The following is a 21,473-nucleotide window of genomic DNA, read 5'->3' on the forward strand; positions in this document are numbered from 1 at the left end:
CAAGAAGTGGTGGAACATTGTGAACTCCCTCTCTGGAAGAACAGGCCACTCTGACATCCCTGTCATTGAGCACAATGGGTCTGTACATACCACAGCAAAGGATAAGGCTAATGTTTTCTGTCGGGCTTCTGCAGATAAATGTCGGCTCACAAATGCTAATGACCAGCCAGCAGATGTCAAGCAGCTTACTACCACCTCACTGAACAAAATCATCTTCAAACCTAAAGACATCAGGAAAATTATACAACAGCTTCAGCCTGACAAAGCATCTGGCCCTGACTAGATTCCAGCTAGGGTCTTAAAGGAATGCAGTGCAGAACTTGCAAGTCCTCTCTGCTGCCTCTTCCAGCTATGCTTCCCGAGTGGTGTATTCCCAGAGCAATGGAAAATAGCATCAGTAACACCAGTAATCTCCTGGTTCATCCATGGGTTTTGGTTTGGGAATGTACAGGAAGTTTTTGTAGGCATACACGCCAAGATCTGCATGTTTAAAGAGCACCTGAACTCAGGTTCATTGCTCAATCATCAGCTCAACTTTGGTTAAGTCTTAGATTGCATTTAGGATTTCTGTTTAGTTTGGATTCTCGTCTAGTCTTGTCAGGTTTTTGTCTAGCATCTAGTCAAGAACCCTGTTCTTGTCTCAGTCTCAAAATTATCTCTCGATTCTAGTTTTGGATGCTTCAGCACTTGGGTCCTCACCATCCTCACCTAGGCCTCTTGTCACAGTAGGAGATGTGAAACATACAGCAGGAAGACATTCCCAGCAGGTAAGGCTGGGCATGACCACGACCGCAACTATGAGAAGATCGATGGGCGGAGGGGGTGGGGGGAGAGAATAAACAAACAGACTGTGTCCATATCACAGATGGGTGACTGATACAAAAAGCTACCTGAAGTTGTGGAAGTCAATATTAATTCTAGAAAACTGTAATGTGCCCAGTCAGAAAATGGTGTTATTCAGACTCACTGTAACAGTGCAAGAGGCCACAAAGCAATAAGCCAGAATGGGATTGGGATAGAAAACTAAAGTGGTAGGCAAAAGAAAACAAGAAGACTGAACATAAATGCTCCACAAAGTGCTCAATTACTCTCTGTTTGGCTTCTCCAACATATAGTAGTCTTGTCTACACTGTGAACATCGATTGGAACAAATGCCAGTGAATCATTGCTTTCACCTGGAAAGATGCTTAGATGATAGAATGGTGGGAAGGGGAAAGATGAAAGAACAAGTGTTCCATTACCTGTGGTTGAAACAGAAAGTGGGCAATTGATGGGAATGGAAGAATGGTAAAGAGTCTCTGTGAAATGTTGGAAGAAACAAGTTAGCTTTAAGATGTTAAGGGGTGGGATGGAAAAGATAAAAGAACTACAGCTGATGGTCACCAATGCCCTTGAACAGAACATCCTACAAAAGATAAGTGTATATGGCCCAGTCATGAGGAGGGAGGGGGTAGGGGGAGGTGGGAGAGGGAGAGAAACGAAAGTTGGAACATTCTTGGGGAGATAGAGTAAAATACCTTTCCGTTCATGGCCAGCATGTACAACAGGATAATTCACATTTATAATGTACCACAAGCTTTCATAATTTGTACAATAATGTACAAAGCTTGGTAGCAAACTGCCCTAAGCTCCTGTGGTAGATATGCATTATCAATGAAAATCAGTTTTTCCATCAAGATCTTCTTCAAATATGTCAACTTCAAAAATTCATGTCATCTGTCTTGTAAACCATTACATGACTAAGCTGGCACACCTATGCATTCTTTACTTTTACTTAAATTTTAGTCTATTTTGAAAATTCATTTTAGATGTTCTTTTTTTTGCTGGAAACAGAAAATAAGGTTTGATTATCAAAAGGTACACTTGCACAGCTCAGTGTTAAAATGGGTTTGAAAAGCTGTCGAAAAAAAGTGGAATGAATAGGCATTTGGTGCATTTCCCACCTGGTAAGATAATCATGATCATCAGCAACTTTTTAGATTAAGAAATCCAGAAGGCGGCTGGTGGTGGTGGGTTAGAGCCAAACCTCTACAAATGGTTGAAGAATTAGTGAGTGGATGAGATTAATTAAAAGCTGGTGGTTAAATGACTACAAAGCTAATTTTTAGAAGTTCATCTTTGTAAATTGTCCATTCATAAATATCCTTTAGTTTGTTAATTTTCTTGTAATTTTAAATTATGTTAACAATTTAGCAATAATGCACTATATTGTGGGAAGCATTGTATTTCTCCTGGGCTCACCTAGAACACTGAGCACTGCTGTAACCTTTGTTCCAGCTGCTTCACAAGTATACATCCCACTGTCCGCTGGGGTGACTTCACAGATTTTCAGCTTTGCTACATTCCAGTCTTGGTCAATAATTATGTGATGACCATCAGGCTGAATCTCTTTGTCATTTCTTTTCCACACAGCTTTGACTGGTCTGGAGTACTGACAGATCAACTCTGCTGTGTCATGCTCCTCTCTAGTAATATCTTCCATTTCGCTTACTACCTCAACCGTTGGATCTGTTAATCAACATCCATAGGAGGTTTAGTAGCAGCAGCAAAAGAAATTCAAATATTTTAAGATTATCATCTTTATTTTAACAAATAGCAAACTGGGATCAAATGAGTACATAACTTTTGAAGGATTGTTTTCATATTTATATTTATTGTATATTTTTTCTTTGTGTTCTTTATGCTTATTGCATTTTTTTCAAAGTTGCATTTGATGTAACAAAGATTTTTACTCCTCACGTATGTGATGGATGTAAGAAATAAAGTCATTTCAACTCAGATCCAGAATAACAATCGTAAACACAAAATACTCTGCAGATGCTGGGGTCAAAGCAACACTCACAACATGCTGGAGGAACTCAGCAGGTCGGGCAGCATCTATGGAAACAATCAGTCAACGTTTTGGGCTGGAACCGTTCGTCAGGACAGGAGCAGGCAGAAACTATGGGTCTACCGGGACAGTCAGGCTTGTGGATCTTGGGGAGGAGGTAAAACCGAGCGGTACGGGGTGTGGGAATTATGAGTTTAGCAGCTGAGGATGGAAGGTCTCCAGAGTTGATAAGGGCAGTGATGGTACGGGAGACAATGGTTTGATGTTTTTTGGTGGGGTCCTGTTCCAGGGGTGAGTAACGATCATTTTGTTTTCCTTAACAGTCATATACTGAAGAATGAAAATAAACAAGCTTTAATCTTGAAATATTATTTTTGATTTTTGAACTGATTGGATGATAACTATGTCACTGTGACAGATTGTGAGCCATCATCCATAAAATTTAAACATTTTAAGCTCATAAATAACGTCCAAGTAAACAATGAGATAGCGGCAATCCCAAACATTAGGATGATGATTTATTGTACTGTATGTTAAATATTTGACTTACTAGCTGATGCCTATCTGGAATTTTAATTGAGAACAAACTTCATTATCAAAATTTGAATATATTCAAAATCTCCTATTAAGTCGCTGATTAATCTATCAGAATTACATACGTGAATCACTGGCTCACAACAGATCCAATCTCAACAGTGTCGAACATCTAACTACTTTCCATAATCTTTTTTTGCTGTAATGCTGCAGCTCACATCCAGCAAGTTTGCTGGTGGACTACAACAAATCTATAGGATAGACTAAAAAAAACTGCTCCACTTGTATTACTTCCACTACAGAGTCAAGGTCACCACAACTCGTTGAAATGCAACACAACATAGCTGGTCAAACTTCTCTTCAACGGATGTTCAGTGAGATCCTTTCTCGCTGCTCCCTAACTTTTCAAAATGTACTCCAGCTTGTTCTCCTTCCCCGACCCCACCCCCCCATTTTCTTATTCTGCCTTCTTTCTTCTTCCTTTCCAGTCCTGATGAAGGGTCCCAGCCCAAAACATTGACTCTTTGTTCCTATCCATACAGTAAATGCTACCTGAACTGCTAAGTTCATCCTACATTTTATCTGTGCTACTCCCAATTTCCAGCAACTGTAAAATCTCTTGTGCTTATGATTTACTTTTACAATTGTCTGGAGGCAGAATTCAACATAGTTATTGATTAATTCATGGAAGCATTTCAGAGGATGTGTCGTAAACTTAACGAAGGCAAAATAAAGGTACTCTGCCAGTTTGTCCCTCTATACAACACTGCACTCAAGACAACAAATGTCCCCAATATTTTCCATATCTTAGGAGTAATTAAACTAGGATGGGCATCAATGATGAAATTTGTGATTGCCTTTGCTCAGGAGCATACCTTAGCCTACTTAAAGAAGAGTATTTGAAGTTAAAGTCTCTGAATTTGGTATATAATTCATGATCCGCTGAGAAGCAGTGGTTTATACGGTATATAAGGTATGATTTGATTGAGTTGGAATCAGTGTAATGTTAACTGGGTTGATGTCTGTATAAAGGAATCAATTAATGAAGAAAATCAAACAGGATGAACCTATATCTGTTGGAGTTTAGAAAAAAAAAATTGATTTTGGAATTACAAAGAAGTCCTTGAACTCCTTGTAGACTTCCAGATGAAGAGCTTTGATCCAAAACGTTGATGGTCCATTTCCTTCTACAGACACCGCCTTACCTACAGAGTCCTCCAGCAGTATGTTTTTTGTAGTATGTTGAGGGTTTGCTTAACTCCTAAGTTTACTATCAGCATCTTTGTAACAGAATGTAAATTTAGCACTAAGGTTTGGCTAGAAATCAAACTTTATTTTGGAATGTTAAGGTGTAAAAAAATTATGCTAAAAAACTTACTATAGCTTCCTGTGGTCATGATATTGCCTAAAGAAGACAATGTGGTCATAGCCAGCTTCCAATTATAATAGCATAGACTACCCAAATCTGTCACTGGAATGCAGCTTGAATAATTTTGGAGCCTGGTTCCGATGGGGAACAGGTGTCCATCCCAGTCTCGGATATGAAAGTGAGAGGATGCAGAAATATTGAATACTGATCATTTAATACATGTATGCATTTTTCCCACTTCAAAAAAAGATTTTTTTGAGTTAAAGCTCAGAGGTTGTTTTTACAATAATGAAAGAATTTAGTGTAAGTGAATGACACATGTGGAAGGGAACACTTCTTAGTCACTTAACCCGATTCTGCCTTTCCTTCAAATCATGACTACTCTGTACCTCTGCTCAACTTTGATCATGTTCTTTTTATATTCATCAAAAATTCACCTATCTAAATCTTGAAATTTTAAACTGATTCAGGATTGGCAGTCTTTGGGAAGAATATGCTTCACAATTTCCCTCTGGTCTGAATGGGAAAAGTGACTTGAAATTTCACTTATGAAGAGCCTAGTTTCTAATTTTAAAATAACACCCTATGCACTGGACCCCATACCCAAGTGCAAATTTTTCTGTGTTAATTCTATTCCAGTAAATAATTTAAACTGCTTAATTAAATCACTCTCATTGCCCATTAAACTCAATGGATTACAAGCCAAATAGTCTGCATAATTTAGAACTGTAAAGCTCTGATACATTTTCTAGGAAACTATACTATATCCTTTGAGGTTTTATATGCATAACTGAAGGCAGTATACCAAATGAGATATGACCATTAAGAAAATGCAAACCTTTAGATACTTATTTTCTCTAGATTGATTATTTAGTATCAATGTCTAATTAGATTGCAAACTAAAGAAAAAGCACATTTCAATCAATCAATATAATTAAAACATTTCAATATTCTAACAAGAAATCAAATTACACTACTGAGAATATAAGCAAGTAAAGAAAGCAAGGAAGGAAAGTGATATGAGTCAATACACTAGACTGAATAATGGCTAATATGGTAGGTTTAATTAGTCAATCTTTTACAACAAACTAAAAATTGAAATTCTGCATATTTTAATAGCACTTCATTGTTGATACTAATATCCCCTTAATAATATCCAGTTCAACAAAATCTACTTTGTTCTTTTTTTTTCTTTTCATTAGTTTCTTAATAAATAACAAATCTATTTTTTGGTCACTGCTGCCAAGTGTTAACTTCAGGGTTAATTAGGCTCATCATTACAAGTTATAATTTATCTTTCTGAAATATACTTGGCATTTATTTAAAAGATTCATCATTTCATCAAGCTCCGCCACTCCTAATGTCACTGAAATTGAGTTTGAGTGCTATTGTTTAACAATCTTGGTTTAGCATTGGGGTGGCAAAATGCAAGCAATCAAATTTCATGAGCAACTGTCCAGACATTTCATATTATCAGCGCCCAATATTTGTACATCATATTCCTTTTGGAACTTGGGTTCAGGGTGGTCAGCTACGGCAGTGCCTCCCCAGTACCTTTGGCCTCCTCCTACCAATCATGGCTTTTCTGCCCACAAACATTTTACCATCACTATTAGATGCATATTTTTTGCAGCCTCTCAAGTACCAATGTTCTTTCTATACCATTATTGTAATATATTATAGTACACGTTTGTGGTATTCCACTGTTGTTGCTCATCTACTTCAAGGTTCGAGATGTGCATTCAGAGATGCCCTTCTGCACACCACTGTTGTAATGTGTGGTTATTTGAGTTACCATCGCCTTCCTGTCAGCTTGAAACAATTTGGCCATTCTCCTCTAACCTCTATAATTAACACGGCGTTTTTGCCCACAGAACTGCTTGTCACTGAAAATCCCAGGAGGTCAGCAGGTACACCACCCCATCGGGCACCATCAATCACTCCACAGTAAAAGTCACTTAATCCCAATTCTTCCCCATTCTGGTGTTTGGTCTGATCAACAACTAAACCTCTTGACCATGTCTGCATGCTTTTACACATTGAGTTGCTGCCACATGATTGACTAATTAAATATTTGCATTAACGAACAGGAGCACAGGTGTAGCTAAAAAAGTGGCTACTGAGTGTAGATCTTCCATAACCTCTGATCTCTGTCTGTTTCTAACCCCGTAAAGTGCTCTCTTTCATGATCAGTTGTAAAATTCTGAGCTTGTCAAGTTCCAGGAAAGAAGAATCTTTAATTGGTAGCTTGCAGGCTTTCATTCTGCACAGTTATACATCTGCATATGGAAGCACTGACATATCTTGTGCACTCTTTCCTTGCATACCCCACACCCACCTCAATGACACAATATAGTTCCCGGCCTTGTACAAGGACTTCAAAAACATACAGTGCAAGTCATGAGGCTTTCTCACTCCACCCCAGCAGCCTCTTCCTCTACAGTCACCAGCGAGCACTTCTTAATTCCAAAATGAAATCCATTCAGTCTTGATATTCTACAGATTTAAAGATGGTTAGTGAAAATAACGTTGATATAAAGGTTGAAAGCTATTATCCAATAATACCTTTAACTAATAACTTTGCTGAAGAAGTAAGAGCCCCAGCCTTAAACGTTACTGTTCCTGAGTCATCAGTTCCCAGGCCTTGTAGCGTTAATGTGTGAATATTTCCATTTCGAACAGATATCTCATTCAGATCATTATTCTGAAGGGGTGAACCATCCAGCCACCACTGCGTATTTTCCACATCCTTCTGTGAGAGCTCACATTCAAATGTGGCTGACTCACCGGCAAAGACATCACTGTTTTTTAAACCAGAAACTATCTTTACTTCACGGTCTGGAAAATGAAGCAAAAACATTATCAGTACCTTTCCTTTCTTTATCAAATATAGCTTACAAAACGTTTACTTTCTTGACCATAACCATAATGGTCAAGTTCTTTTTAACCAATAAATAGAACGCCAATATAACTATGTGATATGTGAAAAAATTATAACCTTACAATTGGAAGTTTTATTTAAGAAATAAATTACTTAACAAAAATTGAGGCAGTTTTCAAGTAAATTGCTTTCTCATGGAAAAGGTATCTGCAATATGTTTAAGTAGTTGAATTATCACCTCTAACAGTCAAGGAAGCTGTTGTTTGATGTTTCCCACAATAACAAGTATATTTGCCGGCATCTCCTGGTTTCACATTATGAATTAACAGCTCAACGGTGGCACCTTTTTGGCTCATTTCATACTTGTCACTTGGATGAAGCACAAGAAGTCTCTTTCTCCATTCAACAGTAGCAGTGGGTTTAGAAAGTTCACAGCGTAGATTAGCTGTGTGCCCCTCAACTGCTTCCACATTCTGTAGCTCTTGTTTGAAATAGGCAGGTAAAGCTATTTACATTAATACAAGAAACAATTTAATTACCATTATGGTATATGCAATTATGACACTACAACCAGATCAAAGAAGCTCCAAATAATTTCTTCAAGTTGTATATAAATTTCAGTTATGAGAAATAATAAATAATTCAACTCTAAAATAAATAACAGATCCTGAAAACAAAGTCTCAATTTCAATACTACATACCCATGCTCTCACCATACCCCTTCAGTGTCCAGAAATTACTTATTTAAACATGCTCTAGAAATTAAAAAAAAAATTAAATATAGGTAAAACCCAGAAAGCTTTGTTCTATCTAATAAAAAGCTTTATTCAACAACTTGGCTACCACGTAGCAGTAAATTCCACAGGTTCACCACACTCTTAAGAAATACCTCTACATCCTAGTCCTAATGGTCTTCTCAGTCAAATCATTGACGAGGATAAGGGAGAGGGGTCCTAAATGTCTTAAAGCCTGTCAACTCTTGTCAGAATTTTGTATATTTCAGATAGATAACCTCAATTTCTTCCAATTTCATAACCTCAACTACAGTTCCATCCCAGGAATCAGACTGAACTTTGCATTCCCTCAATGGTAAGTATAAACAAAACTCCTAAACAAGTGAACTGACATCTGCACAAAGATGGAAACAAACAGGAAATATAAAGTTAATAAAAAGTAGACAGGTAACATTGATAGAATAATTTTATAATTCTTAAATGACATGAAGAATCTCATCTATCCTACCTTCCACTTTGAGGGAAGCACTAGTCTTCTGATCTCCAGATTCACAAGAATATTCTCCGGCATCCTCCAAAGTTAAGTCAGAAATCACCAACTCGGCCACTGAATCTTGCTGCCTCATTTCATATTTACTACTAGGTTTAATTGTTATTGAGCCTTTCTTCCATGTTACAGGCACTTCGCATTCAAAAAGTTCACAACGAAGGAAAACTGTACTTTCCTCATTTGCTTGTATGTTCTGAAGATTTTGTTTGAAAATGACTAAAATGAAACAATAAGGCCACGATGAACAATACATATTTTGAAATATAAAGACTGATATGCATGGAAACTAATAATTGATTTATCCAAAGTTCAAAGTACTCTCTTATACAGATGTAATGCATCATATTCACAACACATATTCTCTTTGCTTCAACCAAAGGCAAGTAATATTCTGAAGGCGAAGAAAAAGAGCGCAGGCTAGCAAAAATGTGACTCAGTATTTCTCATACTGAAAATACAAGTATCTATAATGAAAGATAAAATTACAGAGAATATTGGAGAATGATAAAAGGATTGAGCAAAGTTAACTCAGATTTATGAAATAATGAAAATCACATTTGACTAGTATACTATTTGGATGCAAATAGCAAAATAAAAGATGAAATGTGTGCTTATAGTAGATTTTTAAACCATAAGATATAGGAGTAGAAGCAGGCTATTTGGCCCATCGAGTCTGCTCCGCCATTCAATCATGGGCTGATCCAAATCTTCTAATAAAAGGTTTTCAGTAATTCTGCTCTTGTTGGACTGCTAGCACCAAGCATACCCTAATATTCTGTAGGTACCTTTGGACTGATGCAGGAAAAAAATACCATGAGAAGTTGAGCACTTTCCTCTACTATCCTGTTCTGTGTAGCTCTTGACATATCTGTGCTGGACTCCTATTATGGCAAAGTACCCTGATGTGGGCAGCTACACAAGCAGAAAGTAGCCCTCATCTCCCAGAATCTATTAGAGCAGTGCTAGCTGATGGAAGTATCCAGCTAGCATCTCCCCCATTATGAAGAAATCAAGCATGCTTCAAGAAAATACACACAAAATGCTGGAGGAACTCAGCAGGCCAGGCAGTATCCATGAAAAAGAGTAAACAGTTGACGTTTTGGGCTAAGACCCTTCACAGGGTGATGAAGGATCTCGGCCCAAAATGAGTTCTACCAGCAAAGTTGTTATTTGAAAGTCATGAAGTCTTAGAAAAGTACAGCACAGAAACAGGTCCTTCAGCCCATCTAGTTTGCACCGAACCATTTAAACTGCCTACTCCCATTGACTTGTACCTGGACCATAGTTATCCATATCCCTGCTATCCATGTACCTATCAAGCTCACATGCACCACTTGCACAAGAAGCTAGCAAATAAGGAGATCTTAGTCATGTCTGCTAATTTGCTATTTCATCTCCTGAGTCTACTGTGCGGCAAAGTTGTTTCCCATGATGGGGGAGTCTAGTACAAGAGGGCATGACTTAAGGATTGAAGGGCGCCCATTCAGAACAGAAATGCGAAGAAATTTTTTTAGGCAGAGGGTGGTGAATCTATGGAATTTGTTGCCATAGGCAGCAGTGGAGGCCAAGTCATTGGATGTATTTAAGGCAGAGATTGATAGGTATCTGAGTAGCCAGGGCATCAAAGGTTATGGTGAGAAGGCGGGGGAGTGGGACTAAATGTGAGAATGGATCAGCTCATGATAAATTGGCAGGGCAGACTCGTTGGGCCGAATTGCCAACTTCTGCTCCTTTGTCTTATGGTCTTACTGAGTACTGATACTTCCGGTTTAAGATGGCATGACTGAAGACATGTGACAGCTTACTGGAAGATCAAAAGCAAAGGAATTTGATTAAAATCATTATTAATAACACCTTTCTAAAATAAAAGTAAATTGTGGTAAACTATCACCGCAAACAATGAAGAAGCGAGTGAAAGCAAAAGGAATTCGCGAGATGTGCCTCGCTCCTGCACTGCAAAATTGATGTACTTGGAGTTGGAGTTGGAGCTGAGCTGGCTGGAGTGGACAATTCAGAGGGGAGAAGACAGGACGGAGAAGGTCCAACTAACCAGGATAAAGGGTGGATTGCTTTAAGAGCCAAGCCGAATTGGCACTTAAATTAGTTGACAAAGGCTTCTTGGGCAGTAAAATCCAGGTCCAATTCGCCATGGCAAGGCCCAGGTCATAATGCAAGGTACAATCTGCTGCTTGGACAATCTAAATGCCAACCCATATAGACTGAAAAGGCAGGGTGTCGAGAGTCAGGCAAGTTTGGATTGCTCTGGGCACCGGGCCAATTTGGAATGGTTGAGAATAGCTCCTTCGGCAGTAAGATCAAAGCCCAGAGTGGTTCGCAGAGCTGGGTCCCTGTGAGAAATTGAGACCTAAATAGTCTGGGGGCTAATCTCTCCGCGACACTAAGGCTGTAAGACTGCCCCCAGCTGCTATGCTTCATGTCTGCGAACTTTGCGCCAATTTGCCTCGCTAATATGATGAACTGAATACCGAGGCTTTGTGCCTACACTGGGCTGCTCTGGGGATTTGGATCCAACGACACACACATTTTGGTTCAGAATACTGTTGTTGCTCAATCCTATTATTTATATGATTTGCTTTGTGTGTTTTTTTCCTCTTTCTCTGGGGGTTGGTCTTATTTTTTTTAAATTGGTTTCTTTTGGGTTCCTTGCTTTGTGACCACCTGTAAGCAAACAAATCTCAAGGTTATATAATTTATTCATTCCTTGAAAAACCGTATATTGAACTTTGAGTCAGTGTGGGTAGAAGTCAGAAACAGGAAGGGAGCAATCACTCTTTTGGAAATATTCCATAAACCACCTGGACACTGATGAGCAGTTTAGTAGAGAGATTTGGGGAAAGGTGCAAAAATAACAGGGTTGTTGTCATGGGTGACTTCAACTTTCCAAAAATTGATTGGCACTTTCTTAGTGCAAAAAGTTTAGATAGGGAAAAATTTGTTAGGTGTATCCAGGAAGGATTCCTGACACAGTACATGGATAAGCTAACGAGAAGAGAGTTCATAAACTATAGATAGGACCATAAGACACAGCAGCAGAATTAGGCCATTTGGCCCATCGAGTCTGTTCCACTATTCAATCATTGCTGATCCTTTATTTTTAAAATCACCTCCTCAGCCTTTTCCACGTAACCTTTGATGCTGTGGCCAAAGAAGAACCTATCAACCTCCACTTTAAATGCACCCAACAACCTGGACTCCACAGCTGCCTGTGGTAGCAAATTCCACAAATTCAACACCCTCTGGCTGAAGAAATTTCTCTGTACCTGTTTCAAATGTAAATCCCTCTATCGCGAGGCTGTACCCTCTTGCCATAGACACCCCCACCATGGGAAACATCCTTTCCACATCTACTCTGTCTGGGCCTTTCAACATTCGAAAAGTTTCGATGAGATCCTCCTTTGTCCTTCTAAATTCCAGCATATACAGGCCCAGAGCCATCAAATGTTCTTCATATGTTAACCATGTCACTCCCAGAATCATCCTTATGAACCCCCTCTGAACCCTCTCTAATGCCAGCACACCTTTTCTTCGATAATGAGCCCAAAACTGTTCACAATACTCAAGGTGAGGCCTCACCAGTGCCTTATAAAGCCTCAGCATCACATTTCTGCTCTTGTAGTCCAGACCTCTTGAAATGAATACCAACATTGCATTTCCCTTCCTCACCAAGTTAACCTTTATGTTGTTCTGCCCAAAGACTCCCAAATCCCTGAACATCTCGATTTTTGGATTTTCTCCCCATTTAGAAAATAGTCTGCACATTTACTTCTGCCACCAAAGTGCATGACCATGCATTTTCCAACATTGTATTTCATTTGCCACTTTCTTACCCATTCTCCTCCACCAATCTTTGGATCATCTGCAAACTTGGAAACAAAGCCATCTATTCTATTGTCTAATTCATTTACTTACAGCATAAAAAAATTGGTCCCAACACCGACCCCTGTGGAACACCCTAGTCACTGGCAGCCATCCAGACAAGGATCCTTTTATTCCCACTCACTGCCTCCTACCAACCAGCCAATGCGCTAACCATACCAGTGACCTTCCTGTCATACCATATGCTCCTAACTTGGTAAACAGCCTCATGTGTGGCATCTTGTCAAAGGCCTTCTGAAAATCCAAATATACAACATCCACTGCATTCCCTTTATGTAATTTACTTGTAATTTCCTCAAAGAATTCCAATAGGTTCCTCAGGCAGGATTTTCCTTTAAGGAAACCATGCTGAACTTATCCCATCTTGCCCTGTGTCACCAAGTACTGTATAATCTCATCCTTATCAATTGACTTCAACATCTTCCCAACCACTGAGGTCAGGCTAACTGGCTCATAATTTCCTTTCTGATGCCTCCCTCCTTTTTTAAAGAGTGGAGTTACATTTGCAATTTTCCAGTCTTCTGGAACCATGCCAGCGTCAAATAATTCTTGAAAGATAATTACTAATGCCTCTACAATCTCTACCGCTACCTCTTTCAGAACCCTAGGGTGCAGTTCATCTAGCCCAGATGACTTATGTGCTATTAGGTCTTCCAGCTTTTTGAGCACCTTCTCCCTTGTAATAGTAACTGCACTCACTTCTCTTCCCTCACACCCTTCGACACCTGGCACACTGCGAATATCTTCCACAGTGAAGACTGATGCAAAATACTTACTTAGCTCATTGGCTATCTCCTTGTAGCCCGTTATGATTTCTGTGGCCTTATTTTCTAGTGGTTCTATGTCCACTCTCCTCTCTCTTATATTTTTAATATATACTTGGAAAAGATTTTCTGTCTACCTTGATATTGTGCTTGGGGTTCCTACCACCAATTGCATCTTTCCGTCCGCCCCCCCCCCCCCAATTTCTGCTTTCCACAGGGATCTCTACCTATGCGTTTCCCTTGCTTATTCGTCCCTCCCCACTGATCTCCCTCCTAGCACTTACCCTTGTAAGCGGAACAAGTACTACACCTGCACCTACACCAACTCCCTCATTACCATTCAGGGCTCCAAACAGTCCTTCCAGGTGAGGCGACGCTTCACCTGTGAGTCTGTTGGGGTCACCTACTGTATCTGGCGCTCCTGGTGTGGCCTCCTGTATATCGGTGTGATCCGATGTAGACTGTGAGACAGCTTCACCAAGCACCTATGCTCTATCTGCCAGAAAAAGTGAGATCTCCCACTGACCACCCATTTTAATTCCATATTCCATTCCCATTCAGATGTGTTAGTCCATGGTCTCCTCTACCAACGTAATGAGGCTACACTCAGTTGGGAGGAGCAACACCTTATATTCCGTCTGGGTAGCCTCCAACCTGATGGCATGAACATTGCTTTCTCAAACTTCCAGTAATGCCCACCCCACCTCACCCTTCGCCACTCCATAACAAATTTCATGTCACATGCCGGTGATAATAAACCTGATTCTGATTCACCTCATCTCCTTGCCTGCCTATCACCTCCCTCTGGTGCTCCTCCCCCTTTTCTTTCTTCCATGGTCTTCTGTCCTCTCCTATCAGATTCTCCCTTCTCCAGCCCTGTATCTCATTCACCAATAAACTTCCCAGCTCTTTACTTCACTCCCCCTCCCGATTTCACCTATCATCTCGTGGTTCTTCCTCCCCTCCCCCCACTTTCTTACTCTGACTCCTCATCCTTTTTTTCCAGTCCTTATGAAAGGTCTCGTCTCAAAAGTACTCTTTTCCATTGATGCTGCCTGGCCTGCTGAATTCCTCCAGCATTTTGTGTGTGTTGCTTGGATTTTCTCATTTGTGATATTGTTTGCTAGTTTGCTTCCATATTTAATGTATTCCCCCTTCCCCCTTCTAATGATTCTTTTAGTTGCTTTCTGTAGGGTTTTAAAAGCTTCCCAATTCCTTCTTTCCTGCTAACATTTGCTTTGCTGTATGCCTTTTTTTTTGAACATAGAACATAGACATCTACAGCACATTACAGGCCCTTCGGCCCGCAATGTTGTGTTGACCATGTAAACTACTCTAGAAACTGCCTAGAATTTTCCTACCGCATAGCCCTCTATTTTTTTTAAGCTCCATGTACCTATCTAAGAGTCTCTTAAAAGACCCTATTGCATCCACCTCCACCACTGTCGCCAGCAGTACATTCCATGCACTCACCACTCTCTGTATGGAAAAACTTACCCCTGACATTCCCTCTGTACCTACTTCTAAGCACCTTAAAACTATCCCCCCTCATGTTAGTTATTTCAGCCCTGGGAAAAAGCCTCTGGCTATCCACATGATTGCTTTTATATTAAGCTATGCAATTATATTATTTTGCCATTTGAGTATTTCTTTGTTTTTGGAATACATCTATCCTTTATTTTCCTCATTTTTGCCAGAAACACATGACATTGCTACTCTGCTATCATCCCTGCCAGCATCTCCTTCCAATTTACTTTGGCCAGCTCCTTTTTCATACCACTGTAATTTCTTTTACTCCATTGAAATACTGCTATGTGAAACCTTATTTTCTCCCTTTCAAATTTCAAGTTGAAGTCGATCATATTGTGATCACTGACTCCTGAGGGTTCCTTTACCTTAAGCTCCCAAATTATCTCCAGTTCATTACATAACACCCAATCCAGTATAGCTGATCCCTAGTAGGCTCAATGACAAGCTGCTCTAAAAACCAAACTTGCAGACATTCAAAAAATTCACTTTCGAGATCCATTGCTTACCTGATTTTCCTAATCTACCTACTTGTTAAAATCTCCCATGTTGTACTCTGTAGTCCATATCCCTGCTACTGCTTGGAGGCCTGTATGTAACTGCCATAAGGGTCCTTTTACCGTTGCAGTTTCTTAACTTAACTCACAAGGATTCAACATCGTCCCATCCTATGTCACATCTTGCTAATGATTTAGGTGTCCTTGTTCATCAGTCACTGAAAGTAAGCATGCAGGTACAGCAGGCAGTGAAGAAAGCTAATGGCATGCTGGCCTTCATAACAAGGGGAATCGAGTATAGGAGCAAAGAGGTCCTTCTGCAGTTGTACAGGGCCCTGGTGAGACCACACCTGGAATATTGTGTACAGTTTTGGTCTCCAAATTTGAGGAAGGACATTCTAGCTATTGAGGGAGTGCAGTGTAGGTTCACGAGGTTAATTCCTGGGATGGCAGGACTGTCATATGTTGAAAGATTGGAGCGACTGGGGTTGTATACACTGGAATTTAGAAGGATGAGAGGGGATCTGATTGAAACATACAAGATTATTAAGGGATTGGACACACTAGAGGCAGGAAACATGTTCCTGATGTTGGGGGAGTCCAGAACCAGAGGCCACAGTTTAAGAATAAGGAGTAGACAATTTAGAATGGAGTTGAGGAAAAACTATTTCACACAGAGGGTTGTGGTTCTGTGGAATGCTCTGCCTCAGAAGGCAGTGGAGGCCAATTCTCTGGATTCTTTCAAAAAAGAGTTAGATAGAGCTCGTAAAGATAGCGGAGTGAAGGGATATGGGAAGAAGAAAGGAAAAGGGTACTGACTGTGGATGATCAGCCATGATCACAGTGAATGGTGGTGCTGGCTCAAAGAGCTGAATGGCCTACTCCTGCACCTATTGTCTATTGATGCCATTCCTTACCAGAAGAGCAACACCACCCCCTCTGCCTACCTTCCTATCCCTTTGATACAATGTGTAACTTTGGACATTCAGCTCCCAACTACAGCCATCCTTCAGCCACCTGACAATCTGTAAAAGTGCAACAAGATCATCCACCATACTTCTTATACTCTGTGCACTGAGATATACAACTTTGAGTACTATATTTGCTACCCTTTTTGATTCTGCATCCCTAATGCCCTGATAATCAGCCTGCTGGGTGCAATTATGGCCATCATCTGCCTGCCCTTCCTGACAGTCTAACTGCACACTATCTTTGCTCCTTTACCATCTATCCTATCCTGAGTCCCTTCACTCCAGTTCCCATTCCCCTGCCAAATTAGTTTAAACCCTCCCCAACAACTCTAACAAACCTGCCCACGAGAAAATTGGTCCCCCCTCGGGTTCCATAAGACCATAAGACATAAGACAAAGGAGCAGAAGTCTGCCATTCAGCTCATCGAGTCTGCTCCACCACTTTATCATGAGCTGATCCATTCTCCCATTTAGTCCCACCCCCCCCGCCTTCTCACCATAACCTTTGATGCCCTGGCTACTCAGATACCTATTGATCTCTGCCTTAAATACACCCAATGACTTGGCCTCCACTGCTGCTCGTGGCAACAAATTCCATAGATTCACCACCCTCTGACTAAAAATATTTCTTCGCATTTCTGTTCAGGTGTAACCCGTCCCTTTTGTACAGCTCATACCTCCCCCAGAAGAGATCTCAATGATACGATAACCTGAAGCCCTGCCCCCTGCACCAGCTTCCCAGCCACACACTTATCTGCTAAATCATCCTGTTTCTACCCTCACTGGCGCGCAGCATAGGTAGCAATCCAGAAGTTACTACCCTGGATGTCCTGCTTCTCAGCTTTCTGCCTCGCTCTCTAAACTCTCTCTTAATTCTCTCTTCGGGACCTCTTTGCTTTCCCTTCCTATGTCATTGGTACCAATATGTACCAAGATATCTGGCTGCTCTCCCTCCCCCTCCAAAATGTTGCGGACGCAATCTGAGACATTCCTGTCCTGGCACCTGCAAGGTAACATACCATCGGGTGTCCCGTTCACTTCCACAAAAACTCCTGTCTGTTTCTCTGACTATTGAGTCCTCTATCACTATAGCTCCCCTTTTCTCCCTCTTTCCCTTTTGCACCACAGACCAATGTTCAGTGCCAGTAACCTGGTCTCTGTGGCACTCCCCTGGAAGGTCACCCCCCACAACAGTATCCAAAAAGGTATACTTATTATTGAGGGGAATGCCCACAGTAGTGCTCTGTGCTAACTGCCTATTCACCTTTTCATTCCTACACCTGACAGTCACCCAGCTACCCACCTCCTGCAACTTAGGGGTGACTACTTTCCTGTTATGCCAATCGATGAGCTCCTCACTCTCCCATACAAGCCGAAGATCTAGTACTAGACAATGTACAGGTGGCAGAACCTCTCGGTGAGTGAGTAAATGAAGGTATTGGCTACAATTCCTTGACTTTTAGCATTGTCATGGTCAAGGAAAGGAACAGATGATTGGGAAAGTATTTATTTAGGAGAAGGATAATTACAGTAGTATTAGGCAGCAACTTTGGAGAATAAACTGGGTATAGATATTTTCAGGAAAATGCACAGCAGAAATGTGGAGGTTAATAACCACTTGCATGAGGTTCTGGAAAGGTTAATCCCACTTAGATAGGGAAAAGATGGTAGGATAAAAGTACTAAGGTTGACAAGAGGTGGAACATTTAGTCAAGGTGAAGAAGGAAGCATACTTAAGGTTTAGGAAACAAAATCAGAGAGGGCTCTTGGGAAATATACAACAGCTGGGAAGGAGCTTAAGAAGGGACTTAGAAGAGATAAAAGAGAATTTAAGGAGGCCTTGGCGAGTAGGACTGAGGTGTGCCACACATACATGAAGAACCGGAGGAAGGGGAGGCCCTTAATGAGTACTTTGTTTCAGTGTTCACCAGGGCAAGGGACTTTGACAAATGTGAGGCTAGTGTAGAACAGGCTAATGGTCCCAGGACTGAATGGGATACATCCCAGATTTCTACAGGAAACCAGGGAAGAGATTGTTGGAGCATTGACAATAATCTGTGGTAAATGTTATTCCATTGTTCAAGAAAGGTAATGGGGATCTAATCCTGTGAATTATAAACCAGTGGTGGGCAAACTAATGGAGAGGATTCTTAGAGAAAGGATTTATAAGTACAGTCATTAGGCAATGTCAGCATGGCTTTGTGAGGTACAAGTTGTGCCTCAAATGTATAACTGAGTTTTTCGGGGAAGTGGCAAAAACAAATTGATGAAGGTCAAGCAATGGATGTGGTGTGTATGGATTTTTAGCAAGGTACTTGGTAGTAAACAAGACTCCTGTTCTAAGGTTTGCATCATTCTTGCTGTGATTTTCTAGAGTCTTCCACAGTAGATTGCTGACTGTGGTGTCACCACTGAATAACGCAGCAGATACATGTTGAAGAAGTTCTCATTGCTGATTCAAACACACTCTCTGGACTTTGGAAGATTCTTGAACAGCCTATAATTGTCCTGCTCTCAGAAGAATGTCATTAAACTAGAGAGTGCAAAAGTATTTACAAGGCTGTTACAGAGAAAGGAAGGCTTGGGTTATTATGAGAGAGTGGACAAGCAATTACTTTTTTCTCCTCAAGCATATGAGGCTGAGGGGTGACCTTAAAGAGGAGCATAGATGAAGTGAATACTCAAAAGTTTTTACTTCAGGTTAGGAGATTCCAAAACTCAAGGGTCCAGGTTTAAGGGACAAGAGGTGCAATTTTTTCCAGAGGGTGGTGAGCATATGGAATGAGCTATCAGATAAAGTGGTAGAGGTGGGTACAATTACAACATTTAAAAAAGCATTTGGACAATTGCATGGATAGGAAAGATGTAGAGTGATATGGGTCAAACACAGGCAAAAGTTCCAGTTAAGTTAAGAATCTTGGTTTGCACAGGTAACTGGGAGTACAATGTAATCCTTTAAATTCGCATAACATTTAAAGAATAGTGTTGCATGTTCACATTTCCAAGACTTAAATTTGTTTTGGAAGAAATTCAGGATTATTGATTTCTTTGACCATTAATATTGTCGCATAAAAGTTGCATGTTTAATCAATAACTTCAGGTGAAATTGTTGGAAAACCATGCTGAAGTACATATTAGGGACATTATCTTCAACAACCACCATGAAGGGTACAAAATGTGAGGAACATACCTTTAGGCTTTTCTTGCACTACCAGCTTAGCTGTTGAACTTTCAGAGCCAACTTTGAACATAATAGTTCCGGAATTATCAGGTGTGACATTTTTCAATATCAAAGTGTGTATCTTATCAGTAACTTTGATGACACAGCATTCATTACTTTGAAGTAGTTTTCCACCTAACCACCACTGAGCATTTTTAATATCTTCTTGAGAAGTCTCACATACGAATCTCACATTGTTTTGCTCAACTATAGTTGTATCTTCAAGCCCACGAATAATTCTTATGCGTTCTGTAAAAAATGTTCAGAGTGGGTTTGAGTTGAGGTAAACAGGCATAAAACTTGAAGATTTCTTTATTCAGTTTCAGCAAGTAACAAAACATGAAAACTGTTGCAACACACATAAAAGTTGCTGGTGAACGCAGCAGGCCAGGCAGCATCTCTAGGAAGAGGTGCAGTCGACGTTTCAGGCCGAGACCCTTCGTCAGGACTAACTGAAGGAAGAGTGAGTAAGGGATTTGAAAGTTGGAGGGGGAGGGGGAAGATCCAAAATGATAGGAGAAGACAGGATGGGGAGGGATGGAGCCAAGAGCTGGACAAGGTGATAGGCAAAAGGGATACGAGAGGATCATGGGACAGAAGGTCCAGGAAGACAGACGGGGGCGGGGGGGGGACGCAGAGGATGGGCAAGGGGTATATTCAGAGGGACAGAGGGAGAAAAAGGAGAGTGAGAGAAAGAATGTGTGTATAAAAATAAGTAACAGATGGGGTACGAGGGGGAGGTGGGGCATTAGCGGAAGTTAGAGAAGTCGATGTTCATGCCATCAGGTTGGAGGCTACCCAGACGGAATATAAGGTGTTGTTCCTCCAACCTGAGTGTGGCTTCATCTTTGCAGTAGAGGAGGCCGTGGATAGACATATCAGAATGGGAATGGGATGTGGAATTAAAATGTGTGGCCACTGGGAGATCCTGCTTTCTCTGGCGGACAGAGCGTAGGTGTTCGGCAAAGCAGTCTCCCAGTCTGCGTCGGGTCTTGCCAATATATAAAAGGCCACATTGGGAGCACCGGGCGCAGTATATCACCCCCAGCTGACTCACAGGTGAAGTGTTGCCTCACCTGGAAGGACTGTTTGGGGCCCTGAGTGGTGGTAAGGGAGGAAGTGTAAGGGCATGTGTAGCACTTGTTCCGCTTGCACGGATAAGTGCCAGGAGGGAGATCAGTGGGGAGGGCTGGGGAGGGGCGAATGGACAAGGGAGTCGCGTAGGGAAAACTGTTAACACATTCTCTAAACTTGTTTACAATTTTTAGGTGGGACTATTGTTAACACATTTTCTAAACTTGTTTACAATTTTTAGGTGGGACTAGTATTAGAAGGTTAAGTAGAAAGAAAAAGGAGATGGAGTAGGTCTCTTAATACAAAAGTGAGAAAAGATTTTGGGTTAGTAGATCAATGGGTAGAATCAGTCTGCATGGTGGTAAGAAACCGCAAGGGAAAGAATAACTAGCTGGTAGAGTCATTAGGCCACATAACAAAGGTACATGGTAGGACGGAGGAATAAAGAAATAATGGGGGCTTGCAATAAACACAATGGAATAACTGTGGACCAGTCAAATAGTCCTGAGCAAGTTCTGGTTAGTCCTTAAATAGTGGCACCAATTAGAGACGTTATTTTAGATCTGACCATGTGTAATGAGGCAAAGTTAATTAAGAATAGATTTAATGTTAGCAAAAGAGCCTT

The 21,473-nt window shown here is 40.8% G+C and overlaps 1 protein-coding gene across 7 annotated transcripts in view; it reads right to left on the reverse strand.

Annotated features, from left to right (window-relative positions):
- The window catches only part of obscnb (obscurin, cytoskeletal calmodulin and titin-interacting RhoGEF b), a 487,178-nt gene that overhangs the window by 127,317 nt on the left and 338,388 nt on the right, over window positions 1-21,473 (reverse strand). For 5 of the 7 annotated variants that reach the window (XM_063044498.1, XM_063044500.1, XM_063044497.1 and 2 more), the window contains 5 exons: window positions 19,745-20,023; window positions 8,857-9,114; window positions 7,853-8,119; window positions 7,299-7,571; window positions 2,242-2,508 (listed from right to left, as the gene is read on the reverse strand). In XM_063044498.1, coding sequence (XP_062900568.1) covers window positions 2,242-2,508; window positions 7,299-7,571; window positions 7,853-8,119; window positions 8,857-9,114; window positions 19,745-20,023 — 1,344 coding nt within the window. The remainder of the gene's footprint in view (window positions 1-2,241; window positions 2,509-7,298; window positions 7,572-7,852; window positions 8,120-8,856; window positions 9,115-19,744; window positions 20,024-21,473) is intronic. The other 2 variants (XM_063044503.1, XM_063044499.1) reach the window with 2 other exon arrangements.

The sequence above is a fragment of the Mobula hypostoma genome, chromosome 3, assembly GCF_963921235.1.
Source record: "Mobula hypostoma chromosome 3, sMobHyp1.1, whole genome shotgun sequence".
NCBI classification, from domain to species: Eukaryota; Metazoa; Chordata; class Chondrichthyes; order Myliobatiformes; family Myliobatidae; genus Mobula; species Mobula hypostoma.